The 15,859-nt window shown below is 43.9% G+C and overlaps 1 protein-coding gene, 1 non-coding gene and 1 pseudogene across 5 annotated transcripts; 1 reads left to right on the top strand and 2 right to left on the bottom strand.

The window, feature by feature from the left end:
* Window positions 1–1,790: 1,790 nt before the first annotated feature.
* Window positions 1,791–10,114, bottom strand: LOC135513138 (nuclear autoantigenic sperm protein-like). Of its 4 annotated transcripts, none has more exons than XM_064935877.1 (15): window positions 9,929–10,114; window positions 8,892–8,936; window positions 8,638–8,751; window positions 6,725–6,805; window positions 6,503–6,612; window positions 5,901–6,176; window positions 5,582–5,622; window positions 4,502–4,575; window positions 4,318–4,391; window positions 3,763–3,951; window positions 3,279–3,445; window positions 2,970–3,044; window positions 2,750–2,824; window positions 2,250–2,372; window positions 1,791–1,956 (listed from the first exon to the last, which is right to left on the bottom strand). In XM_064935877.1, exons 1-15 carry the CDS (start codon window positions 9,964–9,966, stop codon window positions 1,924–1,926), a joined length of 1,515 nt encoding a protein of 504 aa, XP_064791949.1. In that variant the 5' UTR covers window positions 9,967–10,114; the 3' UTR covers window positions 1,791–1,923. The 4 variants fall into 4 exon arrangements, with proteins under 4 accessions (XP_064791949.1, XP_064791950.1, XP_064791951.1 ...); XM_064935878.1 differs by having other exon boundaries at window positions 5,958–6,176; XM_064935879.1 differs by lacking the exon at window positions 2,250–2,372.
* A 234-nt stretch (window positions 10,115–10,348) lies between these two features.
* trnar-acg (transfer RNA arginine (anticodon ACG)) lies at window positions 10,349–10,421 on the top strand. Its single transcript has one exon. It is a non-coding gene; the product is annotated as a tRNA-Arg (tRNA).
* A 361-nt stretch (window positions 10,422–10,782) lies between these two features.
* On the bottom strand, window positions 10,783–15,351 carry LOC135511767 (aldo-keto reductase family 1 member A1-B-like; annotated as a pseudogene).
* Between the last annotated feature and the right edge of the window lie 508 nt (window positions 15,352–15,859).

The raw sequence follows: 15,859 nt of genomic DNA, 5'->3' as shown, positions 1-15,859 counted from the left end.
ACCCAAGTCTGAGGTCCTGAGTGCTCTGGAGCAGGTTATCAAGGAGCTCTCTTCACTTTATTCCATTCATCTAGAGTCTCCCAGTCCCTGCTGCTGAAAAAAAATCCCTACAACACAATGCTGCCACCACAATTCACCGTAGGGACTGTGCCTGATTTCCTCCGGATGTGATGCTTGGCGTTAAGTTTTGGTTTCATCAGACCTGATCTTATTTTTCATGGTCAGAGTCTTTAGGTGCCTTTTACTGAGTTGCTTCTGTCTGGCCACTCAACCGTGGAGTGTGTCCTTCTGGAAGATACCTCATTGCCACAGAGGCGCTGTGTTAGAGTGACCATCAGGTTCTTGGTCACCTCCCTGACCAAGGCCCTTCTCCCCTGATTGCTCAGGTTTGCTGGGCAGCCAGCTCTAGGAAGAGCCTTGGTAGTTACCAACTACCATTTAAGAATGGGGGCCTTCAATGCTGCAGAAATGTTTTGGTACCCTTCCCCAGATCTGTGCCTTGACAATCCTGGAGTTCTACGAACAAGTCCGTCGACCCCAGCTTGGTTTTTGCTCTAACATGCACTGTCAACTACGGGACCCGAGGTGTGTCTTTCCAAAACAATGATCAATAGAAAGAAGTTGCACTGGAGCGTAATGTCAAGTCTCAAAGCAAAGGGTCTGAATAACACATTTGCTAAAATTTCTACAAACTCACTTTGTCATGGGGTATTGTGTGTAGATTGTTACATTACAGCCTTGATATAAAATCAAAATGAGGATCAAGTCAAGGGGTCTGAACACAGATGTTCAGACTGGATTGCTTTATTAGACTTTGATAGAAAACAAGCCGAGGCACCTGTAAAGTTCTACACTATCAATGTGGATTTCTCTCAAGTCTTTCTACAGGAAGGTGTCCCACCAGCACGTTATGTACCGTCGGAGGATCAGTAGAGTTTGAAACCTGATTCCGATAGACTACTCCCCCCCACCCAACAAGGGGCACCAATTGGTGCTCCCCACAGGTCAGAGAACAAGGAAAGGGAATAACAAGCGTGAGACTGTATAAATGGAATAATGTTTTGCTAAATACGGGCATTGATTGCTTCGCTTCTGTAACATTTCCCATGCAATCGTCTGTCCTAGCTGTTCTTAATGCATTAGCAAATGGGAAGTGCAAGTTCTGGAGCACCTACCCATCAGGTACTGTTGTAGTGAATGCATTGTGGCAGACAGCAATCAAGTCCTACAGTAATTTGTTCATGGGGCCTGTGATAATTTGCATTCACTTATGAACATGTAATCACGTCACATCTTTTTAGGTACAGAGCCAGACGTCTGTACCAGTGTACCATGTGGTGAGGTGAAGAGGACAAGTCCTTACCCTGGTCCTAAATGTGTTCTTGTGACCCCATAGACAAATCCTATGTTAAGAATCATTTGTTAACCCTGATCCTACTTGGACACAGATCCTAGTTAACCTTTGACTGCTATAGCCCCAAGCCAGACCAGTGATTGCCCAGTCAGCTCAGACACACCGCCACCCCGTACTGGGTCTGCCCTCAATGCTCGTCTGTAATCTAGATACTGATGAGTGATATCTCGTTGTTGAAAAAGTCAGATGACCTCCCTGTAGGCCGTGCATCAGACCATGGGAAAACATGCCGACAGCTACACCACAGCCAAGGATTGTTGGCAGAGGCAGTAGTGTCACTGAACTCTACCCAGACAAATGACTAACCACTTGGTACCTACATTTTTTTTTTTTAATGTTCAAATTAAACCAAAAGTAGAATTCTGAAGACAAGCAATTCAGATATGCAAATATTGAATTTTTATTACTACAACTATACAAAAAAAGTCAGCAAGTGAGAGAATGTTCATATTTACAGAAACTGTTAAGGGACAGGCATGCTCTGCTGGCTGGATGATCAGGAAGTCAAATCACACAGAAGAGTCAGAGGATGGCTTGACAGGCTATGGGAAAGGAAGAAAAATAATCAAACGGCATTAGTAGATCAGAAAGTTAAACGCCTGAACACCGCTTTAATCCAGAAACACCTACCATCCCTGTCAGGGGTCCATTAATACTGTTGAGATTATTCAGTTGGAGGATTTATGAAACCTGTACGAGTTTGTCATAGCACTCCGATCTGTTCAAATGGGAAAAAGAAAAAACCTGCAGTCCCTTTCCTCAAGATACCACCAATACCAACTTCCTGCACTGCACCCAACTCCACTGAGAATGAGTTATAAACCTATCAACTCGCCTCCTGTGCCCCTTTCTCCTGGACTTCGTTGCTGGCAGAGCCGGAGTCGCCGCTGCCATTAACTGTAGTTTCCTGCTTGTTCTTTTTAGCATCTGTGTCCTTTATGGGGCTCTCCATTTTCCTCTGTACAGGAACACAAACCAAAGTCAGGTTCTCAACATTACCTCCCTCACCTCTACTGTAACCTGCTCTGACATTGCCACACGATCACAAAGCCACTGGACCACAACCAAAATAACGCTCAAAAAGGAGAACGGCATGAAAGCAAAGAACCACCATTGGGGCAGTGGTCACCCTCAGAACTAAGAAAACGCAAGAAATTCATGCAACATGAACATACTAGTAAAGGGGACATGGATTGCTTGGACTTTAGTCTACTCGTCGCAGGCAGATCACAGTAACCTGTAGACCAGGACATGATCAGCATCATCCAAACGTCACTGCCACCCCAGGCTGGGACTAGTAGTAAGTAGCAGAGTTAGCAGTCAGGAGCACCTCACCTTTTTCCTGACCAGGTGGGAAATGTCAAATGCAGAGTTGGAGGACCCACCACCAGCTCCTGACGTGACAGCGGTCTGAAACACAGGACAAGGGAATTGGTCATGAACATCAGCCTGCTTACTTAAGTAACTGACATAGGTCATTTGTTTCAGTTGGCACAAAGTTTCATTCCAGGTGCAAGAAACATTTAAGATGGACTTCAAAAACAGACAAAATGACCTGACTGGCTTCAAATGCTGATGGTCCACTTTTTTCTGCTGAAGCTGGGAATGCAGATGAAGTAGAGGCCCCAGCCTGGAAAAAGCATAAACCCACAGATCAATTGGAAAAACTAGCTGGAGCCTCAACTTTCTCATTAGAAGTCAAGTGGACTGGACTTCTTCCTTGATCAATAAATATTTACTAGAACTGCTATACCAAGTCAGTCATTAGGACACATTTTAGATTAAAAGGAGCATTTCTTGGACAAGACCCTCCCCGTTTGACAACCAACACTGATCCTAGCCAGTATCCCACAGGTAGTCTCACCAGGGTCTGTTGTATGGCCACGGAGGCCGATCCTGCCGTCCTCTGACTCTCCTTGGCGTCCTCCACCTTCTCAGCAATATCAGGCAGCAGCAGCTTCAGCTCCTCCAGCTCAGTCTTCCCCTCCTCAGCACCATTCTCACCCTTGTCAAGCACCCCCTGGAGCATGGCTAGACACAGAAACAAGGTATGCAAGTGACAGGTCAGAGATTGACATGTCATAGCTAGTGCTGTATCATGACTGCGCAGGTAGCTTTGAATCAAGTACAAAAAGTGAATGTCCTCGCCCAAATTGTCGCTGATAAGATACAAGAAACCCCACAGCAACAGTCAGTAAAATATGCTTTTGGTTCATTAACCAACTCAGCTGGGATAGTAAGCCGAAGCGGATTCGTTAAGGGTTAACATTGGACTAGCAACACCTAGGTTGTGGGTTGAAACACTAAAGTCTAAGTCTGCTAAAAAGAACAATATTTATCCATCTTACCCAGGCGGTCCTCAATGACCTTGACAGAGCTGCTGTAGTGCTGGATGGCCTGGCTGTACTGGCCTGTGTAGCAGTAAGTCATTCCCAGCTGGTAGTGAGTCTCAGCAAGCAAACGGCTGTGGGGGGGCAGGTGCTTCAGCTGCAGAGCCAGGCAATCCTGGAAGTCCTCCACCGCTGCAGGGTAGTTACCTGGGAGAAGCAGCGCCAAGCTGAGTATGAAGTGATTACAACTACAAACATCTGTCATGTGGTGCAAGGATTTAAGACCCGAGGTAGAGCAGGGTTTCCTCACCCTGCTCCTCCAGTAACCACAACAGTACACATTTACTGTAACCTGGACAAGCACACCTGATTCAACTAATCACCAAGGTGTTTGTCCAGGGCTACAACAGAAACATGTACTGTTGGGGGGGTGGTAACTCAGGGAACATGTAGAGGGAAGGGCAAGCTGATCTGAAAGAGTCTGAAGTCAACATAACTACATGGCTGTGTTCAATAGGGCATGCTGTAGCAAAACATTTTAAAGACCCTACAAGGACCAGCACATAAACATACCAGATTCAGCACCAACTTCTCCCAGCTTCAGATAGGCCTGAGCTGCCATCAACTGGTCCGCCTCACTCTCCTTCCTGTATGGATGAGGTGGTAAGGAGAAGCAGGTGAAAGTTAATCCATGGAAATCATGCACACTAAAAAGTTTGACAGACTTTTACAGGGAGCACACAGAGGCTGAGTTTACCTTTTATAGATGACCTTGGCAACCTCCAGCATCTCCCAGGCCAGCTGCAGGTTACCTACTTCCTCTTCACTCTCCTACAAGATATGGGAAGAGTCAAACATGGTTAGAACACTATACACACATATGTGGACAACTCCTTCAATTTAGTTGATTCGGCTATTTTAGCCACCTTTCCAACAAGTCAGTAAGTCAGATTTCTGCCGTGCTAAAACTGCCCTAGTCAACTGGAAATGTCTAAGAGCAAGAAAGGCTGAGCTGTAAAGTGTTAAGCAACAAACTCAGAAAGGGACTCAAGTGCTGAGTAGAAATTGTCCATCGTAACGCACAGTTCCAAACTACCTCTGGAAACAATGTCAGCACAATAACGGTTGTCGGGAGCTTCAGGAAATGGGTTCCCATGGTCGAGCAGCCGCACACAAGCCTAAGATCAGCAGACGCTTGGCATTGCATGGTGGAGCAGTGGAAACTTGTTCTCTAGTGACGAGTCACACTTCATCTGGCAGTCCAATGGACAAATCTGAGTTTAGCTGATGCCAGGAACACACTACCTGCCCAAATGAATAGTGCCAACTGTAAAGTTAAATGGGGGAGGAAGAATGTCTGAAGCAGTTTATGGTCCGAGCTAGGCCCCTTAGTTCCAGCATACACTGACATTCAAGATGATTCTGTGCTTCCATATTTATTGCAACATTTTAGGGAAGGCCCTTTGTTTCAGCATGACAATGCCCCATGCACAAAGAGAGGTCCATAAAATAAATTGTAGGGATCGGTGTGGAAGAACTTGGTTGACCTGCACAGAGCCCTTACCTCAACCCAGTCAAATACCTTTGGGAGGAATTGGCACACCAACTGTAGCCAGGCCTAAATGCCCAACCTCACCAATGCTTGTGGCTGACTGGAAGCCAGTCCACACAGAAATGTTCCAACAGCTAGTGGAAAGCCTTCCCAGAAGAGTAGAGGCTGTTATAGCAGCAAAGTGGGGGAACTCCTCCATATTAATAGAATGACGAGTAGGTGTCCACATACTTTAGGTCATGTAGTGAGTCTTCATAAATTCATTGTGACAAAGGTATATCTTACCTTGTCTTCAGCAGTGCCTTCCTCTTCATCATCATCATCATCTAAGGGTGGAGGCCAAAAGAACAGTAAGCCTAAGTTGCACGTGTCAGGAAAACCAATAACTGTACATAACCAGAGACTGAGGAAAAGCTTGTCTTTAGTAGTAATGTGACAGAAGTGCAACGGTGCAGTGTAAAACTTCAATTTGCAAGAGAATAGTTAATTTACAATCCCTTTACAGCCCTACTGTAGATTAAACAGCAATTGTGCAAAATCCACATTTAACGTCCTTCTGTCCCAATCCACGTGGTGCACCCAAACAGTCCTACACCAAGTCTACCTTCACCCTCTTCCTCAACTTCTTTGCCATTTCCATTCTGCTCTTCATTCTTCACACCTTCCGCTTTGCCTTCAGGAGTCTTCTCCACCCCATTCAGAGGAGGTTCGAAATGCTCGCTCCCATTCTTGACAGGAGACTTGGAAGCAGAGGAAGAGGGTGCCGCTGAGGGTGCTGCCATCTTCCCCTTTGGCTCAGTTGCCCCAGCTTCCCCATGAGTGGTTTCCTTCTCAGCCATTGCATCATAGACCTGCATTCGAAGCTCGTCCCTCGTTTCCTCTGAACCAGATGCATGAAACCGTGTTACATTGTTCACTAATATGCTATGAATGAGCGCATGTAAAAATTAATCTCCCTCTGCACCCAGACCACAAACAAGTTCCCCACCACCCCCTCAGTGAAATGAGCAGACTGGTGTATGTGGCCCATTCCCTCTCAGATATAAGACTGCCATTAGAGGGCACCACCTTGCCCATTGACCTATAATGCTAATGTCATAATGACACTTAACCTACCAACAAAACAAGCAAGTTTGTCACTGTACAAGTCAATTGTACCAGAGAAATGCAACAAGATGGTGGTCAGGTTGAGAAGCTACTGCTCACCATCCAAGTTGTCAGCGCTCTCAAATTTGGAGTTCTCCTGCTTCTCCCCCTCGTCGGATGACTCCTCAGGGACTCCCTCCAGAGCATCACCCAGGACAGTGTTCTCCATCCTGCACCACCACAAGCAGCCACTTAATTTGAATATACATAACTCAGAGCATGGTGCTGGCAACAGCTGTTTAACTGCAAACTGAATACATGCAGTATCCTACTTCCACTTACCTGGCAAGCTCCAGCAGAGACTTCCCACACAGGAAGAAGGCCTCGCCACACTCATCTGCAGTGTCCCCATAGCGCTCAGCCCTGAGGGAGAAGGGAATACAGCATTTACTGGCGGATCTTCACCATTAGTCTGGATTTGCCTCCCTCCCCAGCAACTTTTGGTATGCCAACGAGTGGTTGGGCCAGCATACATGACCTGATCAACTTTGATACGCTGGTAAGAGACAATCCAATCATTTGTGAAATTTTTTTTTTTTTCATTCAACACCTCATTTTGACAAACGTCTAGGAAGGCAGATTCAGACTGAATATAAACTCAGCAAAAAGGAAACGTCCCCTTTTCAGGACCCGGCCTTTCAAAGAATTCGTACAAATCCAAATAACTTCAGATATTCGTAAAGGGTTTGAAAAGTTTCCCATGCTTGTTCAATGGCCGTCATTGAAAATAAGAATTTGTTCTTAACTGACTTGCCTAGTAAAATAAAAGGTTAACATTTTTTTTTTTTTAAAGTGCATGTTCATTAATTATGAAACGGTCATTAAGCCACTAACAGCTTACAGAAATTAGGCAATTAAGGTCACAGTTATGAAAAACGTAGGACACTAAAGAGGCCTTTCTACTGACTTTGAAAAACACCAAAAGATAGATGCCCAGGGTCCCTGCGTGAACATGCTGCAAGGAAGCATGTAGATGAGGCCAGGGCAATAAATTGCTATGTCCGTACTGTGAGACACCTAAGACAGCGTTACAGGGAGACAGGACAGACAGCCGATGGTCTGCCACTGCGAGGACAACGTGTAACACCTGCACAGGATCGGTACAGCCGAACATCACCTGTGGGACAGGGGCAGTTGTTGCCCTCCTGTACGAGTTACACCAGGAACGCACAATCCCTCCATCAGTGCTCAGACTGTCCACAATAGGCTGGACTGAGGGCTTGTAGGACTATTTTAAGGCAGGTCCTCAAGACATCACCAGCAACAACGTCGCCTATGGTCACAAACCCACCGTTGCTGGACCAAACTGGACTGGAAAAAAGTGTTCACTGACGAGTCACAGTAGTGTTTCACCAGGGGTGATGGTCGGATTCACGTTTATCGTTGAATGAATGAGCGTTAAACTGAGGCCTGCACTCTGAAGCGGCATCGATTTGGAGGTGGAGGGGCTGTCATGGTCCGAGGCCGTGTGTCACAGCATAATTGGACTGAGTTTGTCGTCATTGCAGGCAATCTCAACGCTGTGCATTACAGGGAAGACATCCTCCTCCCTTGTGTGGTACCCTGCCTGTAGGCTCATCCTGACATGACAATGCCACCAGCCATACTGCTCGTTCTGTGTGATTTCTGCAAGACAGGTAGGTCAGCGAAGAGCCCAGATCTCAATCCCATTGAGCACATCTGGGACCTGTTGGAGCAGAGGGTGAGGAATAGGGCCATCCCCCACAGAAATGTCTGGGAACTTGCAGGTGCCTTGGTGGAAGAGTGGGGTAACATCTCATTTGCAAAAACTGGCAAATCTGGTGCAGTCCATGAGATGCACAGCAGTACTTAATGCAGCTGGTGGCCACACCAGATACAGACTTACTTTTGAGTCACCCTTTTGTTCAGGGACACATTCCATTTCTGTTATTCACATGTGTGTGGAACTTGTTCAGTTGTTGAATCTTGTTATGTTCATACAAATATTTACAATTTAAGGCTGCAGAAAATAAACTTAATTGACAGTGAGAGGACTTGTGTTTTTTTGCTGAGTTTGTATCAATTGAGAGAATAGCAGAATTAACTTTAGGATGAGTTGTCCAGCAATGGGATCAGGTCAAGATAAAATTCCATTAACATCAAATCCACAATAAATGAGCCTCATAACATTTCAAATTCACAGTTAATCCAAGTCATTTGGTCTCAGTACTCACAACATGCCACAAGCCTCCTGGAACACGTTGACTGCAGAAACTACGTCACCCATCACCAGATGCCTGTTCCCAGCACCAATCAATTTCTTTGCCTCAGCCATCACGTCGACTGAACTGTGGTACACGTCGGACAACCAAAATAATATTTTTGTACTTCACTTAAACCTATTGCATGAAAAGTCCCTGTGGAGTGAACTCAAGAACAAGTCAAACTTCATAAAATAAGTATAAATTCAGGAAGTGCAGTTTATCACCTGTCTGCTGCAACAGCACTTGAAGAGCAGGACTTTTCTTCCATGCTGAAACAAAGTGACATTAATGCAGTCAATTAGAGACGAACATTGTCTTGTTTTAAGTTGTTTAGACTGGAGTCCATTGTGAAAACCAGAGTTTTGCTGAGGTGCCTTGTTTAAACCTTTCCGACGCAAGGGCCTGAAGGTACCCTTGGAGCATAACCTCGTTCGTCTGTCGATAGACAGAAATCTCAGTATGGGTATGACAATTTCTCTATCGGATCGTCTTTAAAACCTGCTACACACGCAAGTGTTCCTCTCGGGAGTGCCGCCATCTAGGTAACGAGTGTTGGAATAAGAAACTTATTTTTTGCAAGTTTACACCGACTTCACTGAAACGGCGTTTGCGTTCAAACACCCGAATAGCTAAAAAGTGGCCTTCGTAGTTTACGTTTAGGAAAGCTTTTTAAACTGTTCGTAGTTAGCTACCACAGGTCACCGCAGCTAGCACGTGCATTTAAGTATTGGTAGGTGAAATTGCTTCTTGCTTTGCTAGCTACCTACTTTTCTATGCAACTAACGTTAGCAAGCAAAGATAATTATCTAACCAATTCGGGCTAACGAACGTTGCTGGCTAAAGTAGGTAGTTAACTAATTAAAGCTGACTTTGGCCAAAATGAACGTTTTGAAGTGCAACAAAACATCTCCAAATTTGAGTGAACTGTAGCTACTCTGCTAATGTAATGCAATTCGTATCCATGCAAACTAGCTAACCGTAAGACTACGCTAACGTTTTATCTGCGGCAAGCGCCAACCTTTGGGTTAAGTGTAACGTTACTTAGCAACGTTAGCTAGTTGGCCGCCACTGGCCGTGGAGCGGAACGTCTTGCCATGGTGCATGGGAAACATTTCTCCATAGATAACTGTTAATTAACGTTGACTAACAAGTTCTGTAGTGCACCTCGGCTTAAACACGCTGCTGTAGCTTGTAGGCAAACAGAACAAAGGCTAGATAACAAAGCAGAGATGGATAGGCGAAGGCACACAAGTGGGCTCACCTTGCAGAGTTTGAAGCAGCTGCTGTTTCCTCAGGCATGTTAGTGAAGCGACTGAGACTATTTCGTATAAATTACCACAGATGTGTCCAGGAATATGTCAGGTTTAGCGCCTGTTCATTCTTTCACTTTGTTGGCGCTTTTAAATACTGACACGGTGTAACGCTTCCGCTGAACTTTCAACTTGAATTTCACTGAACGCGGGAGATTACATTTAAAGGGGAACTACCATGATACAATGTAACATTATTAGAATCATTGCTTGATCGATCATCTGAAAGGTCATTCAACTAATCATCAATCAATCCATTGCATGTAGCCAACTTTGTTACTGGTAAATACCAAACGTCAATACATTTTAGAACCTGATAAAATATATTATGTGCAGAATATATATCGTTATTAAATTATGCGTTCTACAGCGGGCTAGTGGCGCAATGGATAACGCGTCTGACTACGGATCAGAAGATTCTAGGTTCGACTCCTGGCTAGCTCGTATCTTTTTCATGTCCCACATGCTCTTTGACTTCGGTTAGTTAGAAATAATAATTGACTGGTAAACGTACAAACAGCACATACCATATATATATATATATATATATATATATATATATATATATAGCAAGACCCAGCACAATAAAATAAGCATAAGCTAACATCGAAATGTTCTAAAAGAATCCTGCTTTCATCCAAGAGGTCCAGTGATGTCTTCATGACTGGAACATCAGAATGCCTGCTGCACCTGTATACTATATATATAATTTTTTTTAAATGTATTTTATATATGTGTAGTATACTTTATTTTTATAAGAAGCTCAAGCTACTCATGGACTTGCAAGTAGGACATATCTCTTTATGTTGAGTCGGTTGTAAGCACTGGGCAGCAAGGTGATAGATGGGTTCAATATATTTAAAATACAAAACTTTTTTTTTTTATTTAACTAGGCAAGTCAGTTTAAAACATAGTCCAAAAGCAGGTCAGACAGAGTTGTTAGACTCTCCATTCATAGTTTTCCCTCCTGGTAAACAAGCATTGTAATTACCCCTCGTCACAAAAGCAAACAGGGCAGTAACAAACAAAAAAGTATTATGAAGAACATGATATGTCCCAAAACTCTCAAAAATACCCCTTTTCTTGTCACCCCACGCCACCATGACCAATGATCTGAAAGGAGATGGATTTTCCACAACCTTCTTTCCCCTGAAGCCAGGGCTGCACAACCCTCTTCCTGGAGATCTACTGTCCTGTAGGTTTTCAGTCCAACCCTAATTTAGCTGTTCTGATTCAGCAAGTTAAGGTCTTGTTGAGCAGCTAATTAGTAGCATCAGGTGTGTTAAATTAGGGTTGGACTGAAACCCCACAGGACTGTAGATCTCCAGGAAGAGTGTTGGGCAGCCCGGCCTTAAATGGCCCTCTTTTCCCTTATCAAATCAGTGGTTAGGAAGAAGGAAGACATTTAATGGAATTGGGACACAGCCTTGGAGGGGGTTGAGGAAGGGGAGTGAGTTCCCAAGGCACAAAATAGGGCAGCAGAGTGGGGAAATGCTCAATAGGGGTCACTGAAGGGGTAGTGTAGATGTCCTGCATCCCTGGGGACGGGCTTCCCATCAACCTGCAACAACAATTGAAAAAAGTTACAAGCTAGCCAGGAGTCAAACCTAGAATTGACTTATCCGCAGTCCATTGCGCCACTAACCCACTGAAAACTTTATGGTGAAATGTCAAGAGAGACACCGCATTTTGTTTACTTTCTTCAACCAGCTGATAACATACCACAGATATAGTATCAGCTCACTATACCACATTTAACTATTGTTAGCTGGCCATCACATAACCCATAGAAATTCAATAACAATACTCTCTGGTCTCACTTCTGTTGTACACATTTATACCACTAGAAGAGCTCTAAATCCACTCACTGTGATAGTTGGTCCAATGTAGCGCCAGCCTCTGTTCAATGCTGTTATACACTTCATCTCTTCCGCTTCAAGGGTGAAGTCAAAGACCTGAGGATGCACACACATTTAGATTAAGCGTACACTCAGTAGTCAAATAAATCATTATTACATGACTACATGATGGGACTTCTGCAAACAGTTTTATGAGATGGGTAGTAGTAGTAGTAGACTGAATTGTGCACCAATTTACAATTATAGATTGTCATCATACAATAGAATACTACAAAACCACAATACTGGTGAAGAAATATGCTTAGATAACAAAAAAATACAAAATATCCACCTGAATATTCTCTTTGATTGGAGGTCATAAGATATTTTGGTATGTGCTGTGTATACTGGTACATTTATCCTGCCTACCTAAAGAGGAATTGGGAAATGATAGATAATAGTTACGAGCTAACCTGGAGTAGAACCTAGAATCTTCTGATCTGTAGTGATTGCTAAAGGCAAGGTGTGTGTTCTTGTTTGTGTGTTTATTTTACACCCGTCTCACTGTACAGGCCCTGACGCGAGAGGATGTGTTCATCACTTCTCAGTTGTGGAACCTGCTGATAGGATCATGGCAGAATATCAGCTTATATTCTGTACTTAATCAGTGTATTTCAGGTGTCTTTATTCCTGGCATTTGTATATGACATGGGGATGCTGGGTTATCATTGTGTAAAGAGTTCTAGGCTAGAACATTATAGAACATTACTCACCTAAGGATAATTTGTGCTGAGGACTTGTTGTACTTCTTGGCCAGGGTGTCGATTGCTGCTTCATCCAGGAGGACGGGCTCATCAGGATGCTTCCATGCTCGATCCGGTGACCCCAGTGGGCTGTACGCTGTAATCACCAGGCCTCTGTCCCGGCAGTGTCCCAAAAAACTCCACCTGAGCCAGATAAGGATGGCTTTCCACCTGGAAAACAGAGAAACAAACAGTGGGCAGTGGGCTAGTGGTGCAATGGATGACTACGGATCCGAAGAACCTAGGTTTGACTCCTGGTAAACTTTTTCAATATTTATTCAACTGATCGTAAGGTAGGGAGGAATAATGTACACACAGCACATGCCACATATCAAGAACTCCCTACCAAGCAAAATAGCTCATAAACCAAACACTCATATGTTGTAGTATTTAACCGTCAACAAACACTTGCTGTATTTCTGACAGAGACACAAAGAGACAGTAGGTGGAGGGTTATATGCAAAGGATATTGGAAGATGGACAGTAGCCTGAGAGAAGACTGGTTGTGGCAGTGATGAAGAGACAAACATACAATCAAATACAACCACTTTCAGTAGGCTAGTGGCACAATGTATAACACGTCTGGCTACAGATGAGAAGATTTGAGGTTAGACTCATGTCTAGCTCAGAAGCTTTTTCAATCGTTGCCCAACTGATCTTTAGGTAGGTAGCAAGGAATAATGTACGCACAGTCAGCATAAGCCACATATCTCCTTACCTGAAGCACAGTGGGTTTGATGTTGGCTACGGAGAGAACGTCGTCTATCTGTTTGCTGTTGAAGTTGGACAGGCCGATAGACCTGACCAGGCCCTTTCCCACCAGCTTTTCCATGGCAGCCCAAGTCAGCTTGTAGTCGATGTCGTCGTACAGCAGGGTGCCGTCCTCCGACTTGGGGAAAGGAGCGTCACCTTGTCTGTGGGGAAGACAAAGGGAAGAGCTGGCATAATGTTAACTGTACAGTCATGATGACCCATGTACATGGTTTAAAAATTCAATAGGAGGACCATGGAGTTAGTTTAACTACACAGCCACTGTAATGTGAATAGATCATTCAAAAAATGTGTAATAGCACGTGTATCCAAATCGGATTGAAATTAAAAGGAAATTCTGTCTGACAATTCTACACATTTATTTGCTGTAACATGTTCACGAATGCCAGTTATTATGCGTCTTTATAACAGAAGAAATGTTGAGTAGGCCAGATCCCATGGAGGCTACTCACTGGAAGGCATAGGGCCAGTGGATGAGGTATAGATCCAGGTATTCCAGACTCAGCTCCTTCAGTGTCTTCAGCAGAGCGGGCTCCACATCCTCCGGGTGATGCTGTGTGTTCCACAGCTTGGAGGTGATAAACACATCCTCTCGCCTCAAGGCCTGTATACAGAGACAGGTGTAAACAAAGACCACACAAACCTTTTGACCCATCATTGGGCCAGTAGTGCAATGGGTAATGTGTCTTGACTACAAATTTGAGGTTTGACTCCTGGCTAGCTCGTAACTTATTTCAATCATTCACATGCCAAATATACTATCAAGACTTTGTCCAGCTAGCACAATAATAACAGACCGACTCTGTCCATTTCAGTATCTGCCAATGGAGTCTATAGTACTAAGCCTTAGATACCATGTTTATAGGGCTCTGGTCGAGTAGTGCACTAAATTAGGGACTAGGGTGCCATCTGGGACGCAACCTTGGTGTTGACTTACTTTGTCAGGGCCACGTGTCAAACAGCAGGCTAATATTAATACTACACTGCAGATGAGTTAGGAGAAATATTTGATCAAAAAGATTAACACCTACCTTGCCAGGTTCACTCTTCCATGTTCCCAGCCCAAGGAGAGGCATCTTCCGCCCGGTGTTGAGAACTGCAAAGTCATTTTTACCTGCCACTGCCATGTGTACCTGAAGACAGAGCAGAATCAAGATGTCAGTCAGGTAAAGCCTTTGTGATGTTCACATTGTGCATCTCAACATTGTGAAGTGGCTTACTCTTATTGTGTCCTTCAGATCACTGGTTTGCATTGCATCATTGTAAGTCTATGGGCCTAACAGGCGAGATAGATGTTGAAACTTTCAGCTTTTGGGGCCTCCTGTCTACTAGCACACTCCACTAAGCCTCCTGCCCATGGCTCATATGAACTGCTGCTGACTATCACATGACTTCTTTCCTGACCAAAGCATGTCTGCAATCTATTGGTAATAAACGAGGTAGGGTGGACAAAGATAGAAATCTTCCTGTCTGTCAGAGGTGCAATGCCAGATATCAGTTAGATAATGCTCAAAGGCAATATTCCAAAATATTGACATTTCATCAATAAATAATCTTTCTGCATGCTTGAAGAAGCTAGCGATACAAATGTAATTCAGTGCTATGATGATCTCGATGTTACTTACGTATCATTTCCTCTACATTATTATTGGCGATTTAACGTTATCCTTTCATTTTTTGATAGTCAATTCACCTGCCTTATGCAACATATACGATTGAGAATCTGATCCAAGTAGATGTTATTGTGCTGCATATGCACCCAGTCAGTGGACCCCAATTGAAATGAAACCAACAAAATACACACACTGTCGTACAAAACGTCTAGCAGCTGTATTCATAAACATCCCACTTACTGTTATCAATCTGCAAAAAATGAAATAACTCTTCTTCAAAGCCCTGGCCACAAATAGTCCAATTTGAGCTGTTCAACAAAATCCAACTTCATTTTGCTGATATTTCCGTTTCCAGGGTTTGATTCAAGAGGGCTGTCACCATAGAGATATATAGACTACTCATAATGGATATTTAAGCAGTAACGCCAGAGGGGTGTGAATTATGGCCAGTATACCACTGCTAAGGGCTGTTCTTATGCACGCAACATGGTGTGCCTGGATACAGCCATTAGCTGTGGGTTATTGGTCATATACCACAAACCCCTGAGGTGCCTTATTGCTATTATAAACTGGTTACCAATGTATGTAATTGCAACAGTGAAACAAATGTTTTGTCATACCAGTGCTATGCAGTCTGATATACCATTGCTTTCAGCCAATCAGCATTCAGGGCTCAAACCAACCAGTTTATAAAGCCCATTTTAACATTGACATTGAGGGCTTCCACCATACTTCTGCCATTTTAAAGTGGTAAAAGTAGTCAACTGGGTGGTGATCACTTATATATATATAAACTCCAGATTTCTGATGCTATGCATTGGCCATTAAGAGGCTTTGATGCCACTGGATGGCCATTT

Source organism: Oncorhynchus masou, chromosome 24 (genome assembly GCF_036934945.1).
Source record: "Oncorhynchus masou masou isolate Uvic2021 chromosome 24, UVic_Omas_1.1, whole genome shotgun sequence".
Taxonomy (NCBI): Eukaryota; Metazoa; Chordata; class Actinopteri; order Salmoniformes; family Salmonidae; genus Oncorhynchus; species Oncorhynchus masou.
Note: the sequence above shows the minus strand (reverse complement) of the source record. Positions and strands in the feature narration are given on the sequence as shown.

Excerpts from the sequence above, each read along its gene's own strand:
- LOC135513138 (XM_064935877.1), bottom strand. The coding sequence starts at position 9,966 with ATGCCTGAGGAAACAGCAGCTGCTTCAAACTCTGCAAG. Across the intron at positions 6,806-8,637 it reads CAGGAGGCTTGTGGCATGTT|GGCTGAGCGCTATGGGGACA; the intron begins GTGAGTACTGAG and ends CTTCTCCCTCAG. Across the intron at positions 6,613-6,724 it reads TCTCTGCTGGAGCTTGCCAG|GATGGAGAACACTGTCCTGG; the intron begins GTAAGTGGAAGT and ends GTGGTGGTGCAG.